The 22,228-nt window shown below is 42.8% G+C and overlaps 2 protein-coding genes across 4 annotated transcripts in view; both read left to right on the top strand.

Moving 5' to 3' along the window:
• The first annotated feature begins 4 nt into the window (after positions 1-4).
• Positions 5-13,531, top strand: LOC111962780 (UDP-xylose and UDP-N-acetylglucosamine transporter). The gene is made up of 10 exons (XM_023986094.2): positions 5-366; positions 589-702; positions 851-953; positions 1,098-1,147; positions 1,308-1,389; positions 1,635-1,695; positions 2,629-2,738; positions 3,435-3,510; positions 10,193-10,268; positions 12,540-13,531. Exons 1-10 carry the CDS (start codon positions 290-292, stop codon positions 12,790-12,792), a joined length of 1,002 nt encoding a protein of 333 aa, XP_023841862.1. The 5' UTR covers positions 5-289; the 3' UTR covers positions 12,793-13,531.
• Positions 13,532-14,210: 679 nt separating this feature from the next.
• Positions 14,211-22,228, top strand: part of LOC111962779 (uncharacterized) — a 21,529-nt gene continuing 13,511 nt past the window's right edge. For all 3 annotated transcript variants that reach the window (XM_023986091.2, XM_023986093.2, XM_070443233.1), the window contains exon 1: positions 14,211-14,296. In XM_023986091.2, coding sequence (XP_023841859.1) covers positions 14,231-14,296 — 66 coding nt within the window. In that variant the 5' untranslated portion in view covers positions 14,211-14,230. The remainder of the gene's footprint in view (positions 14,297-22,228) is intronic.

Below are 22,228 nucleotides of genomic sequence, written 5' to 3' on the forward strand. Positions count from 1 at the left end.
TGTTGTTCCTTGTTGTAGAAAATGGGGATCTATTTGTAAATATTTAAGCTACTACCACTTGGACGTTCTTTCTATCAAGGCTCTCTGCAGTTCAGATTTCTTTGAACAAGACTATCTTTATGGGAAATGTGGTTATCCCTGTGAAAACTACAATACCCATGCGTACCAACTTATTTATCTAGCTTTATCTCGGGCAGGAACCTGTGTTTACACAATGTCCTCGTTAGAAATACTCTTGAACAAGTAACGTATATAATTTTCGACAAAGTTTTTACCGATAACTGCAAACATGAACACCATTTTTGCAGTACTTCTTGTTTTTGTTGGGTGCTGCAGCAATGTTGTGTTTCTGGAACTACTTGTAAGGTCAGTTATTAACTGAACGAATGAACTATTGACAGCGCTAGACTAGGCTACTAGCTTCCATGGTTAAATTAGGTTAAATCTTTCCAGTATTTCTGCATTCTTTGGTTGTATAGCTAAGATGATGTTTCGCTTACATTACAATAATCTATTATGTAGACTAGCATATTTCCTACTAATTTATACTATTCATGCACACTTTTAATGCATTCTGCCTACTCCCAGAACGTTTCCAGGATGTGGCAACATTGTGACCTTTGCTCAATTTGCCTTCATTGCATTGGAGGGGTTCATCTTCGAGACGAACTTTGGAAGAAAGAAACCAGCTATTCCAATGAGGTAGCCTAACGTCTGTATGTCTAGTTATCATTTTGTTGTCTGCTTGTCTGTCTGCGTGTCGGTCYGTCCGCCGGTCTGTCCGTCTGTATGTCTATTAAGAATGAGATGAGAAGCACAGTTTTCATTCAAACTTTGTGTTTCTTTATAGCAACTATGTGATCATGGTGACCATGTTCTTCACTGTCAGTGTGATCAACAACTATGCCCTCAACTTCAATATCGCTATGCCTCTGCACATGATCTTCAGATCTGTAAGTATATCAATTTCCTTAGTCCAAATCAATTTCCTTATAGCCTAACTTTAACTCAATGTCTGATGCCTCATACCACCTATTACCATCTAAAATCTCTTATTGGTTGACTAAGCGTGTGCTTTGTGTGTTATATCTCCACAGGGATCATTAATAGCTAATATGATCCTGGGTATAATAATTCTGAAGAAAAGGTATACATCCCTGCCTAATATCTTTTGCATGCTCAGACTGCTGTTTATAATTGTGATCTTATGAGCTTAACTATATTTTTTATAGATCTTATAGTTTATCTGGTTATCCAAACTCTGATAGGAAGGTTCTAAAACCAGGTACTGCATCTTTCCCCTGCAGGTATTCAATGAGTAAATATCTCTCCATAGCGATGGTGTCTCTGGGTATCTTCATATGCACCATTATGTCCGCCAGACAAGTGGTGAGGTCCTCATTAAGATGTTTCTGTTCAACCACACACTTTTCTTCCATATAAAGTGCATTGTGGGTTGCAGCTTCACAGTTGTGTTGTAGCAGAGTTGTTAATAACATTGTTACGCAGTTGCAACACTTTGTTACACACCTACAGTACATGTTCATAGTGTACAGTGAGATCTTTAACTCAACACAGAACAACATAATACGTTACGCTGTGCTATTTAGTGACCTCTGTTTTTCCTTGTGCAGAACACAGGGGCCGAGGGCTCAGAGGAGCAAGATGTTTATGCCTTCCTGCACTGGCTGCTAGGTAAGTTTGCCATGGACTGTTGGGTGTGTACAGGATTGATTTGAGTGAGTCATCACTCCCACTCAGCCAGAAGTCTTTGTTGACTTGCATTTTTGATATTGAGATCGTTACCTGAGCCCAGACAAGTTGGGACTGACTACCTTTTAACCGAGAACTGGCCACTTATTGTTTCAGTTGACAGTTTTTATTTAACCTTTATTTAACCAGGCAAGTGAGTTAAGAACACATTCTTATTTACAATGACGGCCTACCCCAGACAAACCCAGACGATGCTGGGCCAATTGTGCGCCGCCCTATGGGACTCCCAATCAGCCTGGATTCGAACCAGGGACTGTAGTGATGCCTCTTGCACTGCGATGCAGTGCCTTAGACCGCTGCGACACTCGGGTGGAAAAATGCTTGAGATACGCATGCACAACACTAACAATCACATAAATAAACCACAAATTCATGTGAAATGACTTGATTTGCATAAATTCTATTTACGCCTGCAGATCTCAACTCAGAATTCCGCCCCTGGTGCATTACCTATCCAATTCCCTATTTAATGTTTACATACTAGCTGATCCCAAAGACTTCCAGGCATTGTGCTAACACTAAGCATTGATAAGCATTGGTTCGTGAAACTACCTCTAACTTCCTTCATACAATGTAATGTGGTATCCACAAGTTCATCTGACTCTGGGGAGTCAAGCTAAACAAAACAAACTTCCTTCAGTGTTTCAAAAGTGTGTGTGTGTGTGTGTGTGTGTGTGTGTGTGTGTGTGTGTGTGTGTGTGTGTGTGTGTGTGTGTGTGTGTGTGTGTGTGTGTGTGTGTGTGTGTGTGTGTGTGTGTGTGTGTGTGTGTGTGTGTGTGTGTGTGTGTGTGTGTGGTATCAGTATCTCAACCATGATCCACTTCATTTTCTGACCTAGCTTTGTTGTTATTCTAGGGATCGCCATGTTGACCTTTGCTCTGCTCATGTCTGCGAGAATGGGCATTTTCCAGGAGACCCTGTACAAGCAGTATGGCAAACACTCCAAGGAGGCTCTCTTCTACAATGTGAGTGTCAACCAGGGCTTAGACGATACCATCAACTCATTTACTCTTTAGTAACGTGGCAAGCAAACAGAACRCAAAGTGGAAATTATCCCTAATGTTGTCATCCAGAGACACATTTATTTATTTTATCAAGCTATAGCACACAATATTTTACATACAGCAGGTTAAAAAAAGGACCAAGAGTTTTGTCTGCTTTGTGTTTTCATTTTTTGCCTTGGAAAAAATATCGCAGTAGTGGTATCATCACAGCCCTAGTGTCAACCCCAAACTCCTGTATGCAATGCATTTCATACCTGACAGATGCCGTACACTTCTTCAAGCAAAGTAACTAACAAAAGTGATTGTCGTGTATCCCCTGGCAAGGGAGATTAAAAAGCTTTGCTTCTCTCACCAAACATAATGCTCCACCATACAATAGTACAAAGCCTAATCCTTAACATTTGCTGCAAACAGAGTTGCTGAATTGTCAGTGTTTTGTGTGCATTGCTTGATTTGTACTGTACCTCGTATGTATGTCTCTTCTCTGCACATTTAGTTTCCTTGACGCAGATTAAGTTTAGTCCTGGACCAAAAAACCATTTCAATGGAGATTCTCAATTGAGGATGTTTTCTAGTTTAGGACTAGGCTTCRTCTATGTCTGGGAAATGTACCCATAATCTCTGACATTGTAATATGTTTTGTTGTTGCCATCTCAGCACTGCTTGCCTCTTCCTGGGTTCCTGCTTCTGTTCTCAGATATCTACAACCACTGTGTCCTCTTCAGTCAAAGCAGTGAGTTAAAACACAGTCAAATATTTGAATGAAACATGTCAAAGTAACCTCATTGAGTAGAGTTGCAAAGTTCCTGTCATGCCCTGACCTTAGAGAGCCTTTTTATGTCTCTATTTGGTTTGGCCAGGGTGTGATTTGGGGTGGGCATTCTATGTTCTTTATTTCTATGATTTGTGATTCTAGGTTTTGGCCGGGTATGGTTCTCAATCAGGGACAGCTGTCTATCGTTGTCTCTGATTGGGAATCATACTTAGGCAGCCTGTTTTGCCACTTTAGGTTGTGGGATGTTGTTTTTGTTAGCTCTGGTGAGCCTTCAAGACGTTACGTTCGGTGTTGTTTTGTTTGGTGTTTTTTTTTTTTTWATAAAGAAGCATGAACACGTACCACGCTGCACCTTGGTCTTCTTCCGACGAGCGTGACAGTTCCCAAGTAAATTTTTTTTTTTTTTTAGCCCAGTTGGAGGATTCTCTTCCTGCTTATTTCTTCATGATTMCAAAAAACCTCTGGGATTTCTGAACAACCTGGAAAATTTGAAAGTTAACAGATTTTTACAACTCGAATCCTCATTCAGTGTAGTGAAAGGACTTCAAACCTCAATCTAAGGTTAAGTTTGTTGTTGTCTTTGCTGACTGAAGTCATTTATGCTTTGTTGAATCTACACTGAACAAAAATATGAATGCAACTTGTAAAGTGTTGGTCCAATATTTTATGAGCTGAAATAAAAGATTCCAGAAATTTTCCAAACGCACAAAAAACGTATTTCCACCTGACTGGTGTGGCATATCAAGAAGCTGATTAAACAGCATGATCATTACACAGGTGCACCTTGTGCTGGGGACAATAAAAGGAATGTCCAACAGAGCTGATGCCAAATCATTTAATGTTCCTTTCTCCATCATAAGCGGCATCCAATGTCCTTTAAGAGAATTTGGCAGTACGTCCAACCGGCCTCACAACCGCAGACCACGTTTAGCCACACCAGCCCAGGACTATCCACATCCGGCTTCTTCACCTGCGGGATCACCTGGACAGCTGATGAAACTGTGGGTTTGTACAATTGAAGAATTTCTGCACAAACTGTCAGAAACCATCTCAGGGAAACTCATCTGCGTGCTCGTCGTCTTGACCGGACTGCAGTTAGACTTCAGTGGGCAAATGCTCACCTTCGATGGCCACTGGCACGCTGGAGAAGTGCTCTTCAAGGATGAATCCCAGTTTCAACTGTACCGGGAAGATGACAGACGTATGGCGTCATGTGGGCGAGCTGTTTGCTCTATGGTGGGGTTATGGTTTGGGCAGGCATAAGCTACGGACAATGAACATAATTGCATTTTATCTATGGCAATTTGAATGTACAGAGATATCGTGACGAGATCCTAAAGCACATTGTCGTGCCATTCATCCGCGGCCGTCACCTCATGTTTCAGCATGATAATCCACGGCCCCATGTCGCAAGGATCTGTAAACAATTCCTGGAAGTAGAAAATGTCCCAGTTCTTCCATGGCCTGCATACTCACCAAACATGTCACCCATTTAGCATGTTTGGGATGCTCTGGATCGACGTGTACGACAGCGTATTCCAGTTCCCGCCAATATCCAGCAACTTCACACAGCCATTGAAGGGGAGTGGGACAACATTCCACAGGCCACAATCAACAGCCTGATCAACTCTATGCGAAGGAGATGTATCGCGCTGCATGAGGAAAATGAATGGTGGTCACACCAGATGCTGACTGGTTTTCTGATCCACGCCTCTACCTATTTTTTAAGGTAACTGTGACCAACAGATGCATATCTGTATTCCAGTCATGTGAAATCCATAGATTTTTTTTTTTTTTTTTTTATATATCTTTTTTTTTTATACCGTTATTTTACCAGGTAAGTTGACTGAGAACACGTTTCTAATTTGCAGCAACGACCTGGGGAATAGTTCAGGGGAGGAGGGGGACGAATGAGCCAATTGTAAATCTAAGGGCCTAATGAATTTATTTCAATTGACTGATTTCCTTATATGAACTGTAACTCAGTAAAACCGTTGAAATTGTTACATGATGCGTTTATATTTTGTTCAGTGTGTGTGTGTGTGTGTGTGTGTGGTATTATTATCAAGGGTTTTTCTTTATTTGTACTATTTTCTACATTGTAGAATAATAGTGAAGACATCAATACTATGGAATAACACATGGAATCATGTAGTAACCAAAAAACTGTTAAACAAATCAAAATATATTTTAGATTCTTCAAAGTAGCCGCCCTTTGCCTTGACAGCTTTGCAACTCTTGGCATTTCTTCAACCAGCTTCACCTGGAATGCTTTTCCAACAGTCTTGAAGGAGTTACCACATATGCCGAGCACTTGTTGGCTGCTTTTCCTTGACTCTGCGGTCCAACTCATCACAAACCATCTCAATTGGGTTGAGGTCAGGTGATTGTGGAGGCCAGGTCATCTGATGCTGCACTCCATCACTCTCCTTCTTGGTCAAATAGCCCTTACACAGCCTGGAGGTGTGTTGGGTCATTGTCCTGTTGAAAAACAAATGATAGCGCAAACCAGATGGGATGGTGTATCGCTGCAGAATGCTGTGTTAGCCATGCTGGTTAAGTGTGCCTTGAAATCTAAATAAAACACAGCCAGTGTCACCAGAAAAGCACCCCCATACCATCACACCTCCTCCTCCATGCTTCACGGTGAGAACCACACATGCAGAGATCATCCGTTCACCTACTCTGCGTCTCACAAAAACACGGCGGTTGGAATCAAAAATCTTACATTTGGACTCATCAGACCAAAGGACAGATATCCACCGGTCTAATGTCCATTGCTCATGTTTCTTGCCCCAAGCAAGTCACTTCTTCTTATTGGTGTCCTTTTAGTAGTGGTTTCTGTGCAGTAATTCGACCATGAAGGCCTGATTCACACAGTCACCTCTGAACAGTTGATGTTGAGATGTGTCTGTTACTTGAACTCTGTGAAACATTTATTTGGGCTGCAAATTCTGAGGCAGGTAACTCTCTAATGAACTTATCCTCTGCAGCAGAGGTAACTCTGGGTCTTCCTTTCCTGTGGCGGTCCTCACGAGAGCCAGTTTCATCATAGCGCTTGATGGTTTTTGCGACTGCACTTGAAGGAACTTTCAAAGTTCTTGAAATGTGTTGGATTGACTGAACTTCATGTCTTAAAACAATGATGGACTGTCGTTTCTCTTTGCTTATTTGAGCTGTTCTTGCCATAATATGGACTTGGTATTTTACCAAATAGGGCAATATTCTGTATACCACCCCTACCTTGTCAAAACACAACTGATTGGCTCAAACGCATTAAGAAGGAAAGAAATTCCTCAAATTAACTTTTGACTTGGCACACCTGTTAATTGAAATGTATTCCTACCTCATGAGCTGGTTGAGAGAATGCCAAGAGTGTGCAAAGCTGTCATCAAGGCAAAGGGTGGCTACTTTAAAGAATCTCAAATATAAAATATATTTTGAGTTGTTTAACASTTTTGGTTACTACATGATTTCATATGTGTTATTTCATATGTCTTCACTATTATTCCACAATGTAGAGAATAGTACAAATAACGAAAAACCCTTGAATGAGTAGGTGTGTCCAAACTTTTGACTGGTTCTGTGTGTATGTTTTTTATATACAGTCGTGGCCAAAAGTTTTGAGAATGACACATATGAATTTCCACAAGGTTTGCTGCATCAGTGTCTTTAGATATTTTTGTCAGATATTACTATGGAATACTGAAGTATAATTACAAGTATTTCATAAGTGTCAAAGGATTTTATTGACAATTACATGAAGTTGATGCAAAGAGTCAATATTTGCAGTGTTGACCCTTCTTTTTCAAGACCTCTGCAATCCGCCCTGGCATGCTGTCAATTAACTTCTGGGCCACATCCTGACTGATGGCAGCCCATTCTTGCTTGGAGTTTGTCAGAATTTGTGGGGTTTTGTTTGTCCACCCGCCTCTTGAGGATTGACCACAAGTTCTCAATGGGATTAAGGTCKAGGGAGTTTCCTGGCCATGGACCCAAAATATCTATGTTTTTTTCCCCGAGCCACTTAGTTATCACTTTGCCTTATGGCAAGGTGCTCCATCATGCTGGAAAAGGCATTGTTCATCACCAAACTGTTCCTGGATGGTTGGGAGGAATTGTCTCCGGGGATTTGTTGGTACATCTTTATTCATGGCTGTGTTCTTAGGCAAAATTGTGAGTGAGCCCACTCCCTTGGCTGAGAAGCAACCCACACAATGAATGGTCTCAGGATGCTTTACTGTTGCATGACACAGGACTGATGGTAGCGCTCACCAAGCTTTTTTCCGGGCCCCAAACTTTCGGAAAGGGATTTATAGAGAAGATCTTATCCCAGTCCTCAGCAGTCCAATCCCTGTACCTTTTGCAGAATATCAGTCTGTCCCTGATGTTTTTCCTGGAGAGAAGTGGCTTCTTGCTGCCCTTCTTGAAACTAGCCATCCTCCAAAAGTCTTTGCCTCACTGTGCGTGCAGATGCACTCACACCTGGGCTGCATTCCTGGCAAGCTCTGTACTGTGGTGCCCCGATCCCGCAGCTGAATCAACTTTAGGAGACAGTCCGGCGCTTGCTGGACTTCTTGGGCACCCTGAAGCCTTCTTCACAACAATTGAACCGCTCTCCTTGAAGTTCTTGATGATCCGATAAATGGTTGATTTAGGTGCAATCTGCTGGCAGCAATATGCTTGCCTGTGAAGCCTTTTTTGTGCAAAGCAATGATGACGGCACGTTTTTCGTAAGGTAACCATGGTTGACAGAGGAAGAACATGATTCCAAGCACCACCCCTCCTTGAAGCTTCCAGCGTGTTATCGAACTCAAACAGCATTCAGATGAATCTCCAGCCTTGTCGTCAACACTCACACCTGTGTTACGAGAGATCACTGACATGATGTCAGCTGGTCTTTTGTGGCAGGGCTGATGAAGTGGAAATGTTTTTGGGGATTCAGTTTATTTGCATGGCAAAGAGGACTCTGCAGTTAATTGCAATTCATCTTCACTCTTCATAACATTCTGGAGTATCATAGGTACACTTCAACTGTGAGAGACGGAATCTAAAACAAAAATCCAGAAAATCACATTGTATGATTTTTAAGTAATTAATTTGCATTTTATTGCATGACATAAGTATTTGATACATCAGAAAAGCAGAACTTAATATTTGGTACAGAAACCTTTGTTTGCAATTACAGAGATCATACGTTCCTGTTGTATTGACCAGTTGACACACTGCAGCAGGGATTTTGGCCCACTTCCATACAGACCTTCTCCAGATCCTTCAGGTTGCGGGCTGTCGCTGGCATACGGACTTTCAGCTCCCTCCAAAGATTTTAATTGGTTCAGGTCTGGAGACTGGCTAGCCACTCCAGGACCTTGAGATGCTTCTTACGGAGCCACTCCTTAGTTGCCCTGGCTGTGTGTTTCGGGTCGTTGTCATGCTGGAAGACCCAGCCACGACCCATCTTCAATGCTCTTACTGAGGAAGGAGGTTGTTGACCAATCTCGCCATACATGGCCCATCCATCCTCCCCTCAATACGGTGCAGTCGTCCTGTCCCTTTGCAGAAAAGCATCCCCAAAGAATGATGTTTCCACCTCCATGCTTCACGATTGGGATGGTGTTTTTGGTTGTACTCATCCTTCTTCTTCCTCCAAACACGCCGAGTGAGTTTAGACCAAAAAGCTCTATTTTTGTCGCATCAGACCACATGACCTTCTTCCATTCCTCCTCTGATCACTCAGATGTCATTGGCAAACTTCAGACCAGCCTGGACATGCGCTGGCTTGAGCAGGGGGACCTTGCGTGCGCTGCAGGATTTTAATCCATGACGCGTAGTGTGTTACTAATGGTTTTCTTTGAGACTGTGGTCCCAGCTCTCTTCAGGTCATTGACCAGGTCCTGCCGTGTAGTTCTGGGCTGATCCCTCACCTTCCTCATGATCATTGATGCCCCACGAGGTGAGATCTTGCATGGAGCCCCAGACCGAGGGTGATTGACCGTCATCTTGAACTTCTTCCATTTCTAATAATTGCGCCAACAGTTGTTGCCTTCTCACCAAGCTGCTTGCCATTGTCCTGTAGCCTCCCAGCCTTGTGCAGGTCTACAATTTCATCCGATGTCCTTACACAGCTGTCTGGTCTTGGCCATTGTGGAGAGGTTGGAGTCTGTTTGATTGAGTATGTGGACAGGTGTTTTATACAGGTAACGAGTTCACACAGGTCCAGTTAATACAGGTAATGAGTGGAGAACAGGAGAGGCTTCTTAAAGAAACTAACAGGCCTGTGAGAGCCGGAATTCTTACTGGTTGGTAGGTGATCAATACTTATGTCATGCAATAAAATGCAATTAATTACTTAAAATCATACAATGTGATTTTCAGGATTTTTGTTTTATATTCTCTCTCTCACAGTTGAAGTTATCTTGTAAAATGTACAGACCTCTACAGCTTTGTAAGTAGGAAAACCTGCAAAATCGGCAGTGTATCAAATACTTGTTCTCCCCACTGTATATGATAGTAGTAAAGAAGTGACTTTAACTGTTATGTCTGTTGGAGTCTTTCTTGTAATATTATGTTGAGTTCTTGTCCTGTTGTCTTCTTGTTGTCCTCTTGTTGTGCTGTAGCCTAAATGTAATTTGTCTTCCAGCTCCTGTAGAGGTTCCTGTGATTCGGCAGGCTGTTCCAGTGATGTGGCTCTACCTGCTGATTAATGTAATCACACAGTATCCTTGATCAAATGAAATTGTATTTGTCACATGCGCAGAATACCGTGAAAAGTAACACAAAAACAATAACGCTATGTACAGGGGTACAGTTAGTCGAGGTAATTTGAACATTTTGGTAGAGGTAAAGTGACTATGCGTAGATGATTAACAGCAAGACTCAGCAATGTCAAATCAAAGGAGGAGTGGGGGGGGGGGGGGGGGAGTCGATGTAAATAGTCCGGGGTGCCATTGATTAGTGTCAGCAGTCTTATGCTGCTGGGTAGAAGCTGTTAGAGCTCCTTTGGACCTAGACTTGCCGCTCCAGTACCACTTGCCATGCATAGCAGAGAAACAGTCTATGACTTGGTGACTGGAGTCTTTGACAATTTGTTGGGCCTTCCTCTGACACAGTAGGTCCTGGATTGCAGGAAGCTTGGCCCCAGTGATGACCTGGCCATACGCACTACCTTCTGTAGCGCCTTACGGTCGGATTCCAAGCAGTTGCCATACCAAGCGGTGATGCAACCTGTCAGGATGCCTACTGGTGCAGCTGTAGAATTTTGAGGATCTGGGGACCCATGCCAATCTTTTCAGTCTCCTGAGGGGAAAGTGTTGTCGTGCCTTTGTTGGTGATGTGGACACCAAGGAACTTGAAACTTCTGGTTGGGATATGTAAGTATGGTCACTGTGGGATGACGTCGTTGATGCACTTATTGATGAAGCCGGTGACGGAGGTGGTAACTGCTCAATCCATTGAATGAATCCCGGAACATATTCCAGTCTGTGCTAGTGAAACAGTCCTGTAGATCCGCATCATCTGACCACTTCCGTATTGAGCGAGTCACTTGGTACTCCTGCCTTATTTTGCTTGTAAGCAGGAATCAGGAGGATAATTATGGTCAGTTTGCCTAATGAGGGCAGGAGAGCTTTGTATGTGTCTCTGTGTGTGGAGTAAAGGTGGTCTAGAGTTCCCCCCCCCCCCCCCTTTGGTTGCACATGTGACATGCTGGTAGAAATGATGTAAAACCGATTTAAGTTTGCCCCGGCTACTAGGAGCGCCACTTCACGATGAGCATTTTCTTGTTTGCTTATGGCCTTATACAGCTCGCTGAGTGCGGTCTTTGTGCCAGCATCAGTTTGTGGTGGTAAATAGATGGCTACAAAAAATATAGATAAACTCTCTTGGTAGATAGTGTGGTCTACAGTTTATCATTAGGTACTCTACCTCAGGCGAGAAATACCTCGAGACTTCCTTAATATTAGACATTGCGCACCAGCTGTTAATGACAATTAGACACACCCCCCCCACCCCTCGTCTTACCAGATGTAGCTGTTCTGTGCTGCCATTGCTAGGAAAACCCAGCCAAATGTATATTATCCGTGTCTTCGTTCAGCCACGACTCGGTGAAACATAAGATATTACAGTTTTTAATGTCCCGTTGGTGGGATAGTCTTGAACAGAGATCATCCAGTTTATTCTCCAGTGATTGCACGTCAGCCAATAGAACGGGTGGTAGAGGCGGATAACCCACTCGCCGACAAATTCTAACAAGGCACCGCGATCTCCGCACCCTCTATTTCCGTCTTTTCTTCACACGAATATCTAGGATTTGTGCCTGGTCTCGGAGAAGCAGTATATCCTTCGTGTCAGAATAATTAAAGAAAATATCTTTGTCCAGTTCGAGGTGAGTAATCGCTGTTCAGATATCCAGAAGCTATTTTTGGTCATAAGAGACGGTGGCAGCAAAATTATGTACAAAATAAGTTACAAACAATGTGAAAAAACATACAAAATGGCACAGTTKGTTTGGAGCCTGTAAAACGGCAACCATCCCCTCCGGTGTCATTCTTTTACAGTATTATTGCAATTGTTTTATTTGTTTTTAAAGTACACCTAAAGACGAAACATAATCGACARTAACAAAACATTAAGGACAAAAACCTCAGAAAAGTGTCCTCACAGGGCTTTACTCACGTCACATAACTCTTACTTGAAACACTTTGTGTGTAGTCACTGAACACAAATGGGCATAATTGGTGGGGAATTCATCCCACTGTAAACTAATTAGATGAATGTAGAGATTGTTTTTATAYAGCTGTAAGAACGGCACACTATTGCTCTCTGCATACTAGAAGACTATGAACATTCACCTTAAACATGTATGACTGTGCATAGTACTCATGCAAGGATATAGAAGAGCCCCCCCCAAAAAAAGCATAACATTTTTATTAATGAACATTTATTAAATATCATCATCACCCTCTTGCAGTCCTTCACCTTCTCCTCAGATACGTGTGTATCCGCGGCGTGTTCATCCTGACCACAGAGTGTGCCTCTCTCACTGTGACCCTGGTGGTCACACTGAGGAAGTTCATCAGCCTCATCTTCTCCATCCTCTACTTCAAGAACCCCTTCACCGCCTGGCACTGGGTGGGCACTGCCGTCGTCTTCCTGGGCACCCTGATTTACACGGAGGTCTGGACTAGCGTCCGCATGGCACTGAGAGGAAAAGAAGAGCTGAAAGAGAAGAARGCGGAGTGATACGCAGCACTAAAGGCGGAGTAATACACAGCACTGACGTATCACTCAATGACTGTTTTTCACTTAATCTTTCCTCAATTCCTTGCATCCTCTCTCCTTACCTCATTCTCAAAACACATTGGAGAAGAAGGTCTAGGGAGGGACCTGAGACATTCTCTTTCAATATGACTGTAAAGTAGTAGAGGAGAGAGGATGCGAGGAAATAGAGCCAATGTCACGAGAGTGCCTCTGGCAGCACTGTTGTGTGTGTACTGTATTTGTTGTAGGTGTGCTTCCCCCCTTCTCTCTCTGCTGCAGTCGCAGTGGGACCACGTCCGTTTTTAATATGATCATAATTATGTATTTTTAGTAAGGATTTTCCTATTTCCTTAGGAAAGATGGCTTCCCAATAGGCTTCCCGCCTAACCCATTTTTAAGGCCATCACCTAACAGTGGAGGCTGCTGAGGGGAGGACGGCTCATAATAATAGCTCGAATGGCGTGAATGAACAGGCATCAAACGCATGGAAACCAGACCATTCCACTATTCCGTTCCAGCCATTACCACGAGCCCTTTCTCCCCAATTAAGGTGACTCCAACCCCCTGTGCTAGACAAACACTACAGTACCTATTGACCGAATAAGCCAAGGCAAGCTAAAAAAGAAAACACATATATTATAATTATAATAAAAACATATTTGTCCTCTGAAGACAAAGGGGTTAATAAAAAATAAAATAAGGCAAGCTATTGTGAAACTGATACCGTACTGTTATGTTAATTTTGTTTTGTGAAAACAGTATTTATTTAACTAAATATGAGGTTGGGGATATTCTGATCTGTGTGTTAGTGAGTTGACAAACCACTTCATCAACAGATATTGATGGGACACGAGTGAAAAGCATTATGTTAATGTATTGTGATACTTGTTCGTTTTATTTTAGAAATATTTCATTAGGAAACTGTTTGTCCTATCAAAGTAGTACTTGGCAGGACCAGTAACTTTGTCATGAAAAACACCAATGTGAAATACCATGCAAATGCATTTTTGGCATTTTCCTACATTCTAGAATCATTACACCATCCATTCTCTATCTACTGAAATTACATTGTATTATATAGTTTCCATATATTACATTTCTCTGTACGTATATTTCCATAACATCAGACCCTGATAATGGGACATACTGTACTCCTTACGTCATAGTTTCCGTGAAAATGAAGACCAATGGAAAGGGGTCTTGTTCAAKACGCTTTTTCTCAGCCAATAGAAATAACCAATAAACATTACTCAGAAGTGGGAAGGGCAGGCACTTGCGGTTGTGTTTGTATCGGAGTTGTGAGATTAAAACTGGGTCCCGTGTTCTCGGTCCAACGACCCACTTTGTGGTACAAGATTTACACCAAACCTACCTACACATTTCTCAATAACATTTTAGGCACTCTGTCTGTACGAAAAGGATGGGAGGCAACAGCAGCCACGTCTCTTATGAAGACGACCACGTTACTTTTGTGAAGGGCATTAGGGTGAGTGAGCAACGAGATACAAAGTTTATGTAACCCAAAAACATGCAACAATGTTACGTGCCCTTAGTCATTGATTACAGAAAACTGAAATTATACGGTTATGTTGCATTTGTTTTTGTCGAATGTCGATATTATGCCAAAATACTGAAACGCACCACATTCGTGAAAAACATCGATGCATATGCTTCTTCCAACAGCCTCATCAGCACGTTCACTTTCCAAGTAAATCAAAATCGATGTATTTTCATAAGCGGGCAAACAGCCAGTTTTTACACATTGCACAACCATTTAATTTGAAAACAATATGCTGCTACGCCCCCCAAATTGCCCAGGCCTTTTCTCATTTGGGGAAAAGTCCGTCCCCGCCCTCCATCCTCTCTCCTCCGTGACCCCCCCGTCCCTTTTAAATCGTTTGCAGTACTGCAGTAATTTTGAAATGTAACTGCAGTTACAATTTGATTTTGGACAGTATTTGTCACATGCACAGAATAGAACAGGCGAAGATATTACCGTGAATTGCTTACTTAGGAGCCCTTAACCAACAATGCAGAGTTTTTTTTTTGTGGTTTTTTTTTAAGTAAGAAAAATGTGCTAAATAAACTAGAGAAAATAGTAACAGAATAAGATAACAATAACGAGGTTATATACCGAGTCAATGTGCAGTGGTACTGGTTAGTCAAGGTAATTGAGGTAATATGTAGGTAGGGGTAAAGTGACTAAGCATAGAGAATAGCAGCAGCATATGTGAAGGAATGTGTGTGTGGTTGGAGTCCAGTGAGTTGACATCAAGTCTGTGCAAGAGAGTCGGTGCAAAAAATTATAATAAAATAAGGGGGGCAATGCAAATAATCCGGGTTGCTATCTGATGAACTATTCAGCAGTCTTATGGCTTGGGGGTAGAAGCTGTTAAGGAACTTTTTGGTCCCAGACTTGGCGCTCCGGTACCGCTTGCCGTGCGGTAGCAGAGAAAACMGTCTGACTTGGGTGGCTGGAGTTTTTGAACATTTTTAGGGCCTTCATCTGACACCGCCTGGAAGTTCGGCCCCAGTGATGTACTGGGCCGTACGCACTACCATCTGTATCGTCTTGTGGTCAGATGCCGAGCAGTTGCCATACCAAGCGGTGATGCAACCAGACAGGATGCTCTATGGTGCAGCTGTATAACTTTTTGAGGAGTTGATGTCCCGCCATGCCTAATATTTTCAGCCTCCTGAGAGGGAATAGACGTTGCTGTGCCCTCTTCACGACTGTATTGGTGTGTTTGGACTATAGGTCGACTGACAATGATTTTTTCAACGCCGATACCGATTATTGGAGGACCAAAAAAAGACGATACTTKTTTTATTTTATTTTATTTATATAGTTGTAATAATGACAATTACAACAATACTGAATGAACAATGAACACTTATTTGAACTTAATATAATGCATAAATAAAATCTATTTAGTCTCAAATAAATAATTAAACATGTTCAATTTGTTTAAATAATGAAAAACACAGTGTTGGAGAAGAAAGTAAAAGTGCAATATGTGCCATGTAAAAAAACCTAACGTTAAGTTCCTTGCTCAGAACATGAGAACATATGAAAGCTGGTGGTTCCTTTTAACATGAGTCTTCAATATTCCCAGTTAAGAAGTTTTAGGTTGTAGTTATTATAGGACTATTTCTCTATACCATTTGTATTTCATAGACCTTTGACTWTTGGATGTTCTTATAGGCACTATAGTATTGCCWGCCTAATCCYGGGAGTTGATAKGCTTGAAGTCATAAACAGCGCTGTTCTTCAAGCATTGCTAAAAGSTGCTGGCAAAYGGAGGAAAGTGTGGTTTGAATKAATGATTTAGAGCCTGCTGCTGCCTACCACCGCTCAGTCAGACTGCTATATCAAATCATAGACTTAATTATAATATAATAAACACACAGAAATAYGAGCCTTAGGTCATTAATATGGTCAAATCCGGAAACTATCATTTCGAAAACAAAACGTTTATTCTTTCAGGGAAATACACAACTGTTCCGTATTTTATCGAACGGGTGGCATCCATAAGTCTAAATATTGCTGTTACATTGCACAACCTTCAATGTTATGTCATAATTATGTAAAATTCTGGCAAATTACGGTCTTCACACAGTTCGCAACGAGCCAGGYGGCCCAAACTGCTGCATAYMCCCTGACTCTGCTTACACTGAACGCAAGAGAAGTGACACAATTTCAGGCAYMGCATTGATTATATGCAACGCAGGACAAGCTAGKTAAACTAGTAATATCATCAACCATGTGYAGTTAACTAGTGATTATGTTAAGATTGATTGTTTTTTATAAGATAMGGTTAATGCTAGCTAGCARCTTACCATGGCTCCTTGCTGCCTGCACTCACGTAACAGGTGGTCAGCCTGCCACGCAGTCTCCTCGTGGATTGCAATATAATCGGCCATAATCGGCGTCCAAAAATGCMGATAACCGATTGTTATGAAAACTTGAAATCGTCCCTMATTAATCRGCCATTCYGATTAATCGGTCGACCTCTAGTTTGGACCGCGATAGGTCCTTAGATGTGGACACCAAGGAACTTGAAGCMCTCAACCCGCTCCACTACAGCCCTGTCGATGTGAAAGGGGGCGTGCTCGGCCCTCCTTTTCCTGTAGTCCACAATCATCYCCTTTGTTTTGATCACATTGAGGGAGATGTTGTTGTCCTGGCACCACACTGCCAGGTCTCTGACCTCCTCCCTATAGACTGTCTTTTTTATTGACAAGATAGTTGAGTGACCGCTCCAACAATGGAAATACATGTCCTCAAAGATAGAAGGCTGATGGGAGAAAGCGATATCAGGTTGGACCATTCTAGTCAATGCGAGGGCAGATACGCGTGTGATACGCGTGTGATCAGTCCTACCACGTCATAGCCACGCGGTCGTGGGTGAACAGGGAGTACAGGAGGGGATTAAGCACTGTGGTGGAATAATTGTTTTATTTTCCACAACAGCACGTACCCCTGAGGGGCCCCCGTGTTGAGGATCAGCGTGGCAGATGTGTTGTTGCCTACCCTCACCACCTGGGGGTGGCTCGTCCCAGGATCCTTAGCTTAGTGATGAGCTTGGAGGGCTCTATGGTGTTGAACACTGAGCTGTAGTCAATGAACAGCTTTCTCACATACACTATAAATACATAAATATGTGGACGCMCCTTCATATTAGTGGATTCGGCTATTTCACCCACAACCGTGGCTGACCGGTGTATAAAATCCAGCACCCAGCCGTGCAATCTCCATAGACAAATATTGKCAGGAGAATAGCCTTAATGAAGAGSTCAGTGACTTTCAACGTGGCACTGTCATAGGATGCACCTTTCCAACAAGTCAGTTTGTCAAATTTCTAGGCCACACAAGCCATAGAACGGGACCGCCGACTGCTGAAGCGTGTGTAAAAATCGCCTGTCCTCCATTTCAATAGTCACTACTGAGTTCCAAACTTCCTCTGGAAGCAACATCAGCACAATAACTATCTGTGGGGAGCGTCATGAAATTGGCTTCCATGGCCGAGCAGCCGTACGCAAGCCTAAGATCACCAATGCTAAGCGTTGGCTGTAGTGTTGTAAGGTGCGCCGCCATTAAACTCTGGAGCAGTGAAAATGCATTCTCTGGAGTGATGAATCATGCTTCACCAYCTGGAAGTCCGGCRGACAAATCTGGGTTTGGTGGATGCCAGGAGAACCTGCCCCAATGCGTAGTGCCAACTGTAAAGTTTGGTGGAGGATGGATAATGGTCTGGGGCTGTTTATCATGGTTCGGGCTAGGCCTCTTAGTTCCATTGAAGGAAAATCTTAACGCTATAGCATACAATGACATTCTAGATGATTCTGTGCTTCCAACTTTGTGGCAACAGTTTGAGGAAGGCCCTTCCCTGTTTCAGGATAACAATGCCCCCATGCACAAAGTGAGGTCCATACATAAATGGTTTGTTGAGATCGATGTGGAAGAACTTGAYCGACCTCCACAGAGTCCTGACCTCAASCCCATCRAACACCTTTGGGATGAATTGGAWTGCTGAGTCCGAGCCAGGCCAACATCAGTGCCCGACTTCACTAATGCTCTTGTAGCTGAATGAAAGTAAGTCCCCGCAGACATGTTCCAACATCTAGTGGAACGCCTTCCCAGAAGAGTGGAGGATGTAATGGCATCAAAGGGGACCAACTCCATATTAATGCCCATGATTTTGAATGAGATGTTCATGTAGTCTAGGTGTTTCTTTTATCCAGGTGGGAAAGGGCAGTGTGGAGTGAAATAGAGATTGTGCAATCTGCGGATCTGTTGGGGCGGTATGYGAATTGAAGTGGGTCCAAGGTTTCTGGGAGGATGGTGTTGATGTGAGMCATGACCAGCCTTTCAAAGCATTTCATGGCTACAGATGTGAGTGCTATGGCGGTGGTAGTCATTTAGGCAGGATACTTTGGCATTCTTGGGCACAGGTACTATGGTGGTCTGCTTGAAACATGTAGGYACAGACTGGGTCAGGGAGAGGTTGAAAATGTCTGGCATGTGTCCAGCGCATACTGGTAATCTGTCTGGCYCTGCGGCCTTGTGAAAATTAACCTGTTTAAAGGCCTTACGCACATCAACTATGGCAAGTGTGATCAAGCATAGTTGTCTGGAACAGCTGGTGCTCTCATGCATTGTTCAGTGTWGCTTGCCATGAAGCGCGCATAGAAGRCATTTAGCTCATCTGGTAGGCTCGCAGCTGGGATTCCCTTTGTAATCTGTGATAGTTTGCCAGCTCTGGCCTTTAGCTCAGTGCGAATGTCTCCTGGAATTTATGGCTTCTGGTTGGGATATGTACGTACGGTCACTTTGGGGATGACTTCGTCGATGCACTTATAATGAAGCYGGTGACTGTGTTAGACTCCTCAATGCCATCGGATGAATCCCGGAACATATTCCAGTCTGTGCTTGTGAAACAGTTCTGTAKCTTAGAATCCGCTTCATCGGGCCGCTTTCCGTATTGAGCTGGGACTTTTTGAGTTTTAGCTTGTAAGCAGGAATCAGGAGGATAGAGTTATGTTCAGATTTACCAAATGGAGGGTGAAGGAGAGCTTTGTACGTGTCTCTGTGTGTGAAGTAAAGGTGATCTAGAGGTTGTTGATTTTTCCTTCTAGCTGCACATGTGACATACTGGTAGAAATGAGGTAAAACGGATTTCAGTTTTCCTGCATTAAAGTCCCTGGCCACTAGAAGCGCCATGAGCATTTTCTTGTTTTCTTATGGCCTTATACAGCTCTTTGAGTGCGCTCTTAGTCCCAGGATCGGTTTGTGGTGGTAAATAGACAGCTACGAAGAATATAGATGAAAGCTCTCAGTAAATAGCGTGGTCTACAGCTTATCATGAGGTATTCTACCTCAGGCTAGCAAAACCTAGAGTCTTCCTTAATATTAGAGATTGAGCACCAGCTGTTGTTGACAAAGAGATACACACCACCCTCCCTGCTGTGGCCTGCTGTTCTGTCTTGCCAATGCACAGGAAACCCAGCTAACTGTATATTATCCATGTCCTTGTACAGCCACGACTTGGTGAAACAGGATATTAGTTCTTAATTCTCCAGTGATTTTTTTTTGTTTGTTGTATTTTTTATTTTATTTAACCTTTTATTTAACTAGGCAAGTCAGTTAAGAACAAATTCTTATTTACAATGACGGCTTACCCTGGCCAAACCCGGACAACGCTGGGCCAATTGTGCACCGCCCTATGACTACCAATCACGGCTGGATTTGATGCAGCCTGGATTCGAACCAGGTACTGCAGTGAGATGCAGTGTCTTAGACCACTGCGCCACTCGGGAGCCCCCTGATTGATTGCACGTTCACCAGTAGAATGGAGGGTTAAGGTGGATTTTCCGCTCGCCGACACAGTCTTGCCAGGCATCCGGTTCATCGACCTCTGTAACAGCGTCTCCTCTTCATATGAATGATGGGGATTTGGGCCAGGTCCATGAAGAGCAGTATATCCTTCACGTCCGACCCAATTAAGATAAATTGTCCAGTTTGAGGTGAGTAAATCACTGTTCCGATGTCCAGAAGCTCTTTTTGGTCGTAGGAAACGATGGCGAAAACATTATGTATCTAAGAAGTGGGAAAAACACTAGAAAGAAAACACACAAAATAATCCAATTGGTCAGGAGCCTGTAAAATGGTGGCCATCCCCTCCGGGGGCGTTCTGTAAAAGACCCAGTGGTAGTTTATTCTGCAATCACTGCGTCCAAAATACCACAGTTGACTGCAGTTTTTAAAAAATGTGATATTATTTTTTGTAAGGGCCGGAAACCGATAAGTCCGATCATCAACTAGATTCAGCCACGAGACGTTTTTTTCTTTTTCTTGAGCGGATGGTCAGGAACATAATTATAAGTAATTTGTAGACTACAAGAAGCCCAGAAAGAGAGAATCTTTGACTAAAACATAATTATTTCAAACTTTGCTTACATTTGTATACGATATCACATATATCTCTCTATTATGGATGCGAATACTTTGGACCAAAGATTTCCAAAATTAAAATCACTTGATTTGCTGGTGTTTTTAGGCTTTTATGCCCCCCCCCCCAAAAAAATATATAGTTTTCCGCAGAGAACTTGGGGTCCAAATAAAAATCACCCGCAGGCCGCCAGTTGGGGAACCCTGCGGTAAGTGGTTGAGAAGAGTGTTAACAGAGAGGAAGAGGCAAAGCGAGAGGTTTTACTCCGTTCAAAGTCTGACCACGAAAATAAGCCCACTAAGTGAGGAGTGTCAAATATGGGGGAGCAAAATGTTTTATTGCTTATTTGCTACGTCGGGATTATTTGATCAAATAGAAGTTTGGTAATAGTTAGGTTTTTACAAATGCACTGATATAAGTGGACGCACGTAGTAGTTCGGCAACTTTGAAAAAAATGACTTTATATTGGAGTTGTGCCTGTTGACATAGATAGATGACTCATGGATATAACCTGTTTTAGATTGGACATTGCCATTGAGGGCTTCCGACATTTTTAAAGTAGTCAACTGGGTGGGGATTGCTCCCAACTCATAGGAATCAGCCAAWGAAGAAGAAGAAGAAAGCACGGGCAGCGTCATTGAAGCTGTCACAGACGCTATGATGTCACAGACGCTATGATGGCACAGACATAAAGATGAGTGCTCTATCTATGTGGCCTGTTTACACGCGTATCTGCCCTCGCATTGACTAGAATGGTCCAACCTGATATCGCTTTCTCCCGTCAGCCTTCTATCTTTGAGGACATGTATTTCCATTGTTGGAGCKGTCACTCAACTATCTTGTCAATATAAAAGACAATMTTTGGTGTCAATTCATTAGTAGGCAAACGGAAGACGGTCCTCCCCTCYTCGATAGCCTCCKTTTGGCGAGGAAGCACAAGTGTATCCTACTTGAGTCCTTCGCAGAAGAGGTTTGCTATCTGCAACACACCCCTTGAATTAGCTATTGTTTTCTCAAAGGAGAAAAGCATGCAAACATTTAAAAACAAYGTATCYTTTWATCTGCTAAATGTCTTGCACAACTAGCTACATTTTGTTTTTATCACTTTATACATTTTATTTTGGAAATCTATCCTGTAAAGAAAATTTGCCTGAGGACGCGCAATTGGAGAAGGAGTTTCATACAAGCGTATTTTCGTCCACTTTCCCTCTCCTTGCCTCCTCTCCTTGATTACCTTTTGACCTTTCTCTCAAAAGGAGGCTAGAGAGAATGGAGGAGCGTGGACCCAAGAGTTGAGCAAATCTAATTGAGAAAGTTCCCAGTCTTTACAGGGTGTAAGCTTGTGCACGTCTTTGCAGGAGGGGGGGGTGATCGTTGTTCAGCTCAAAACCACATCACTTTCACTGACCCAACAGTTAGAGGCTCTGTCACAGGCTGTATGGTTTCTGAATAGGGAAAGCTGAGTT

The sequence above is a fragment of the Salvelinus sp. IW2-2015 genome, linkage group LG4q.1:29, assembly GCF_002910315.2.
Source record: "Salvelinus sp. IW2-2015 linkage group LG4q.1:29, ASM291031v2, whole genome shotgun sequence".
In the NCBI taxonomy this organism is placed as follows: domain Eukaryota; kingdom Metazoa; phylum Chordata; class Actinopteri; order Salmoniformes; family Salmonidae; genus Salvelinus; species Salvelinus sp. IW2-2015.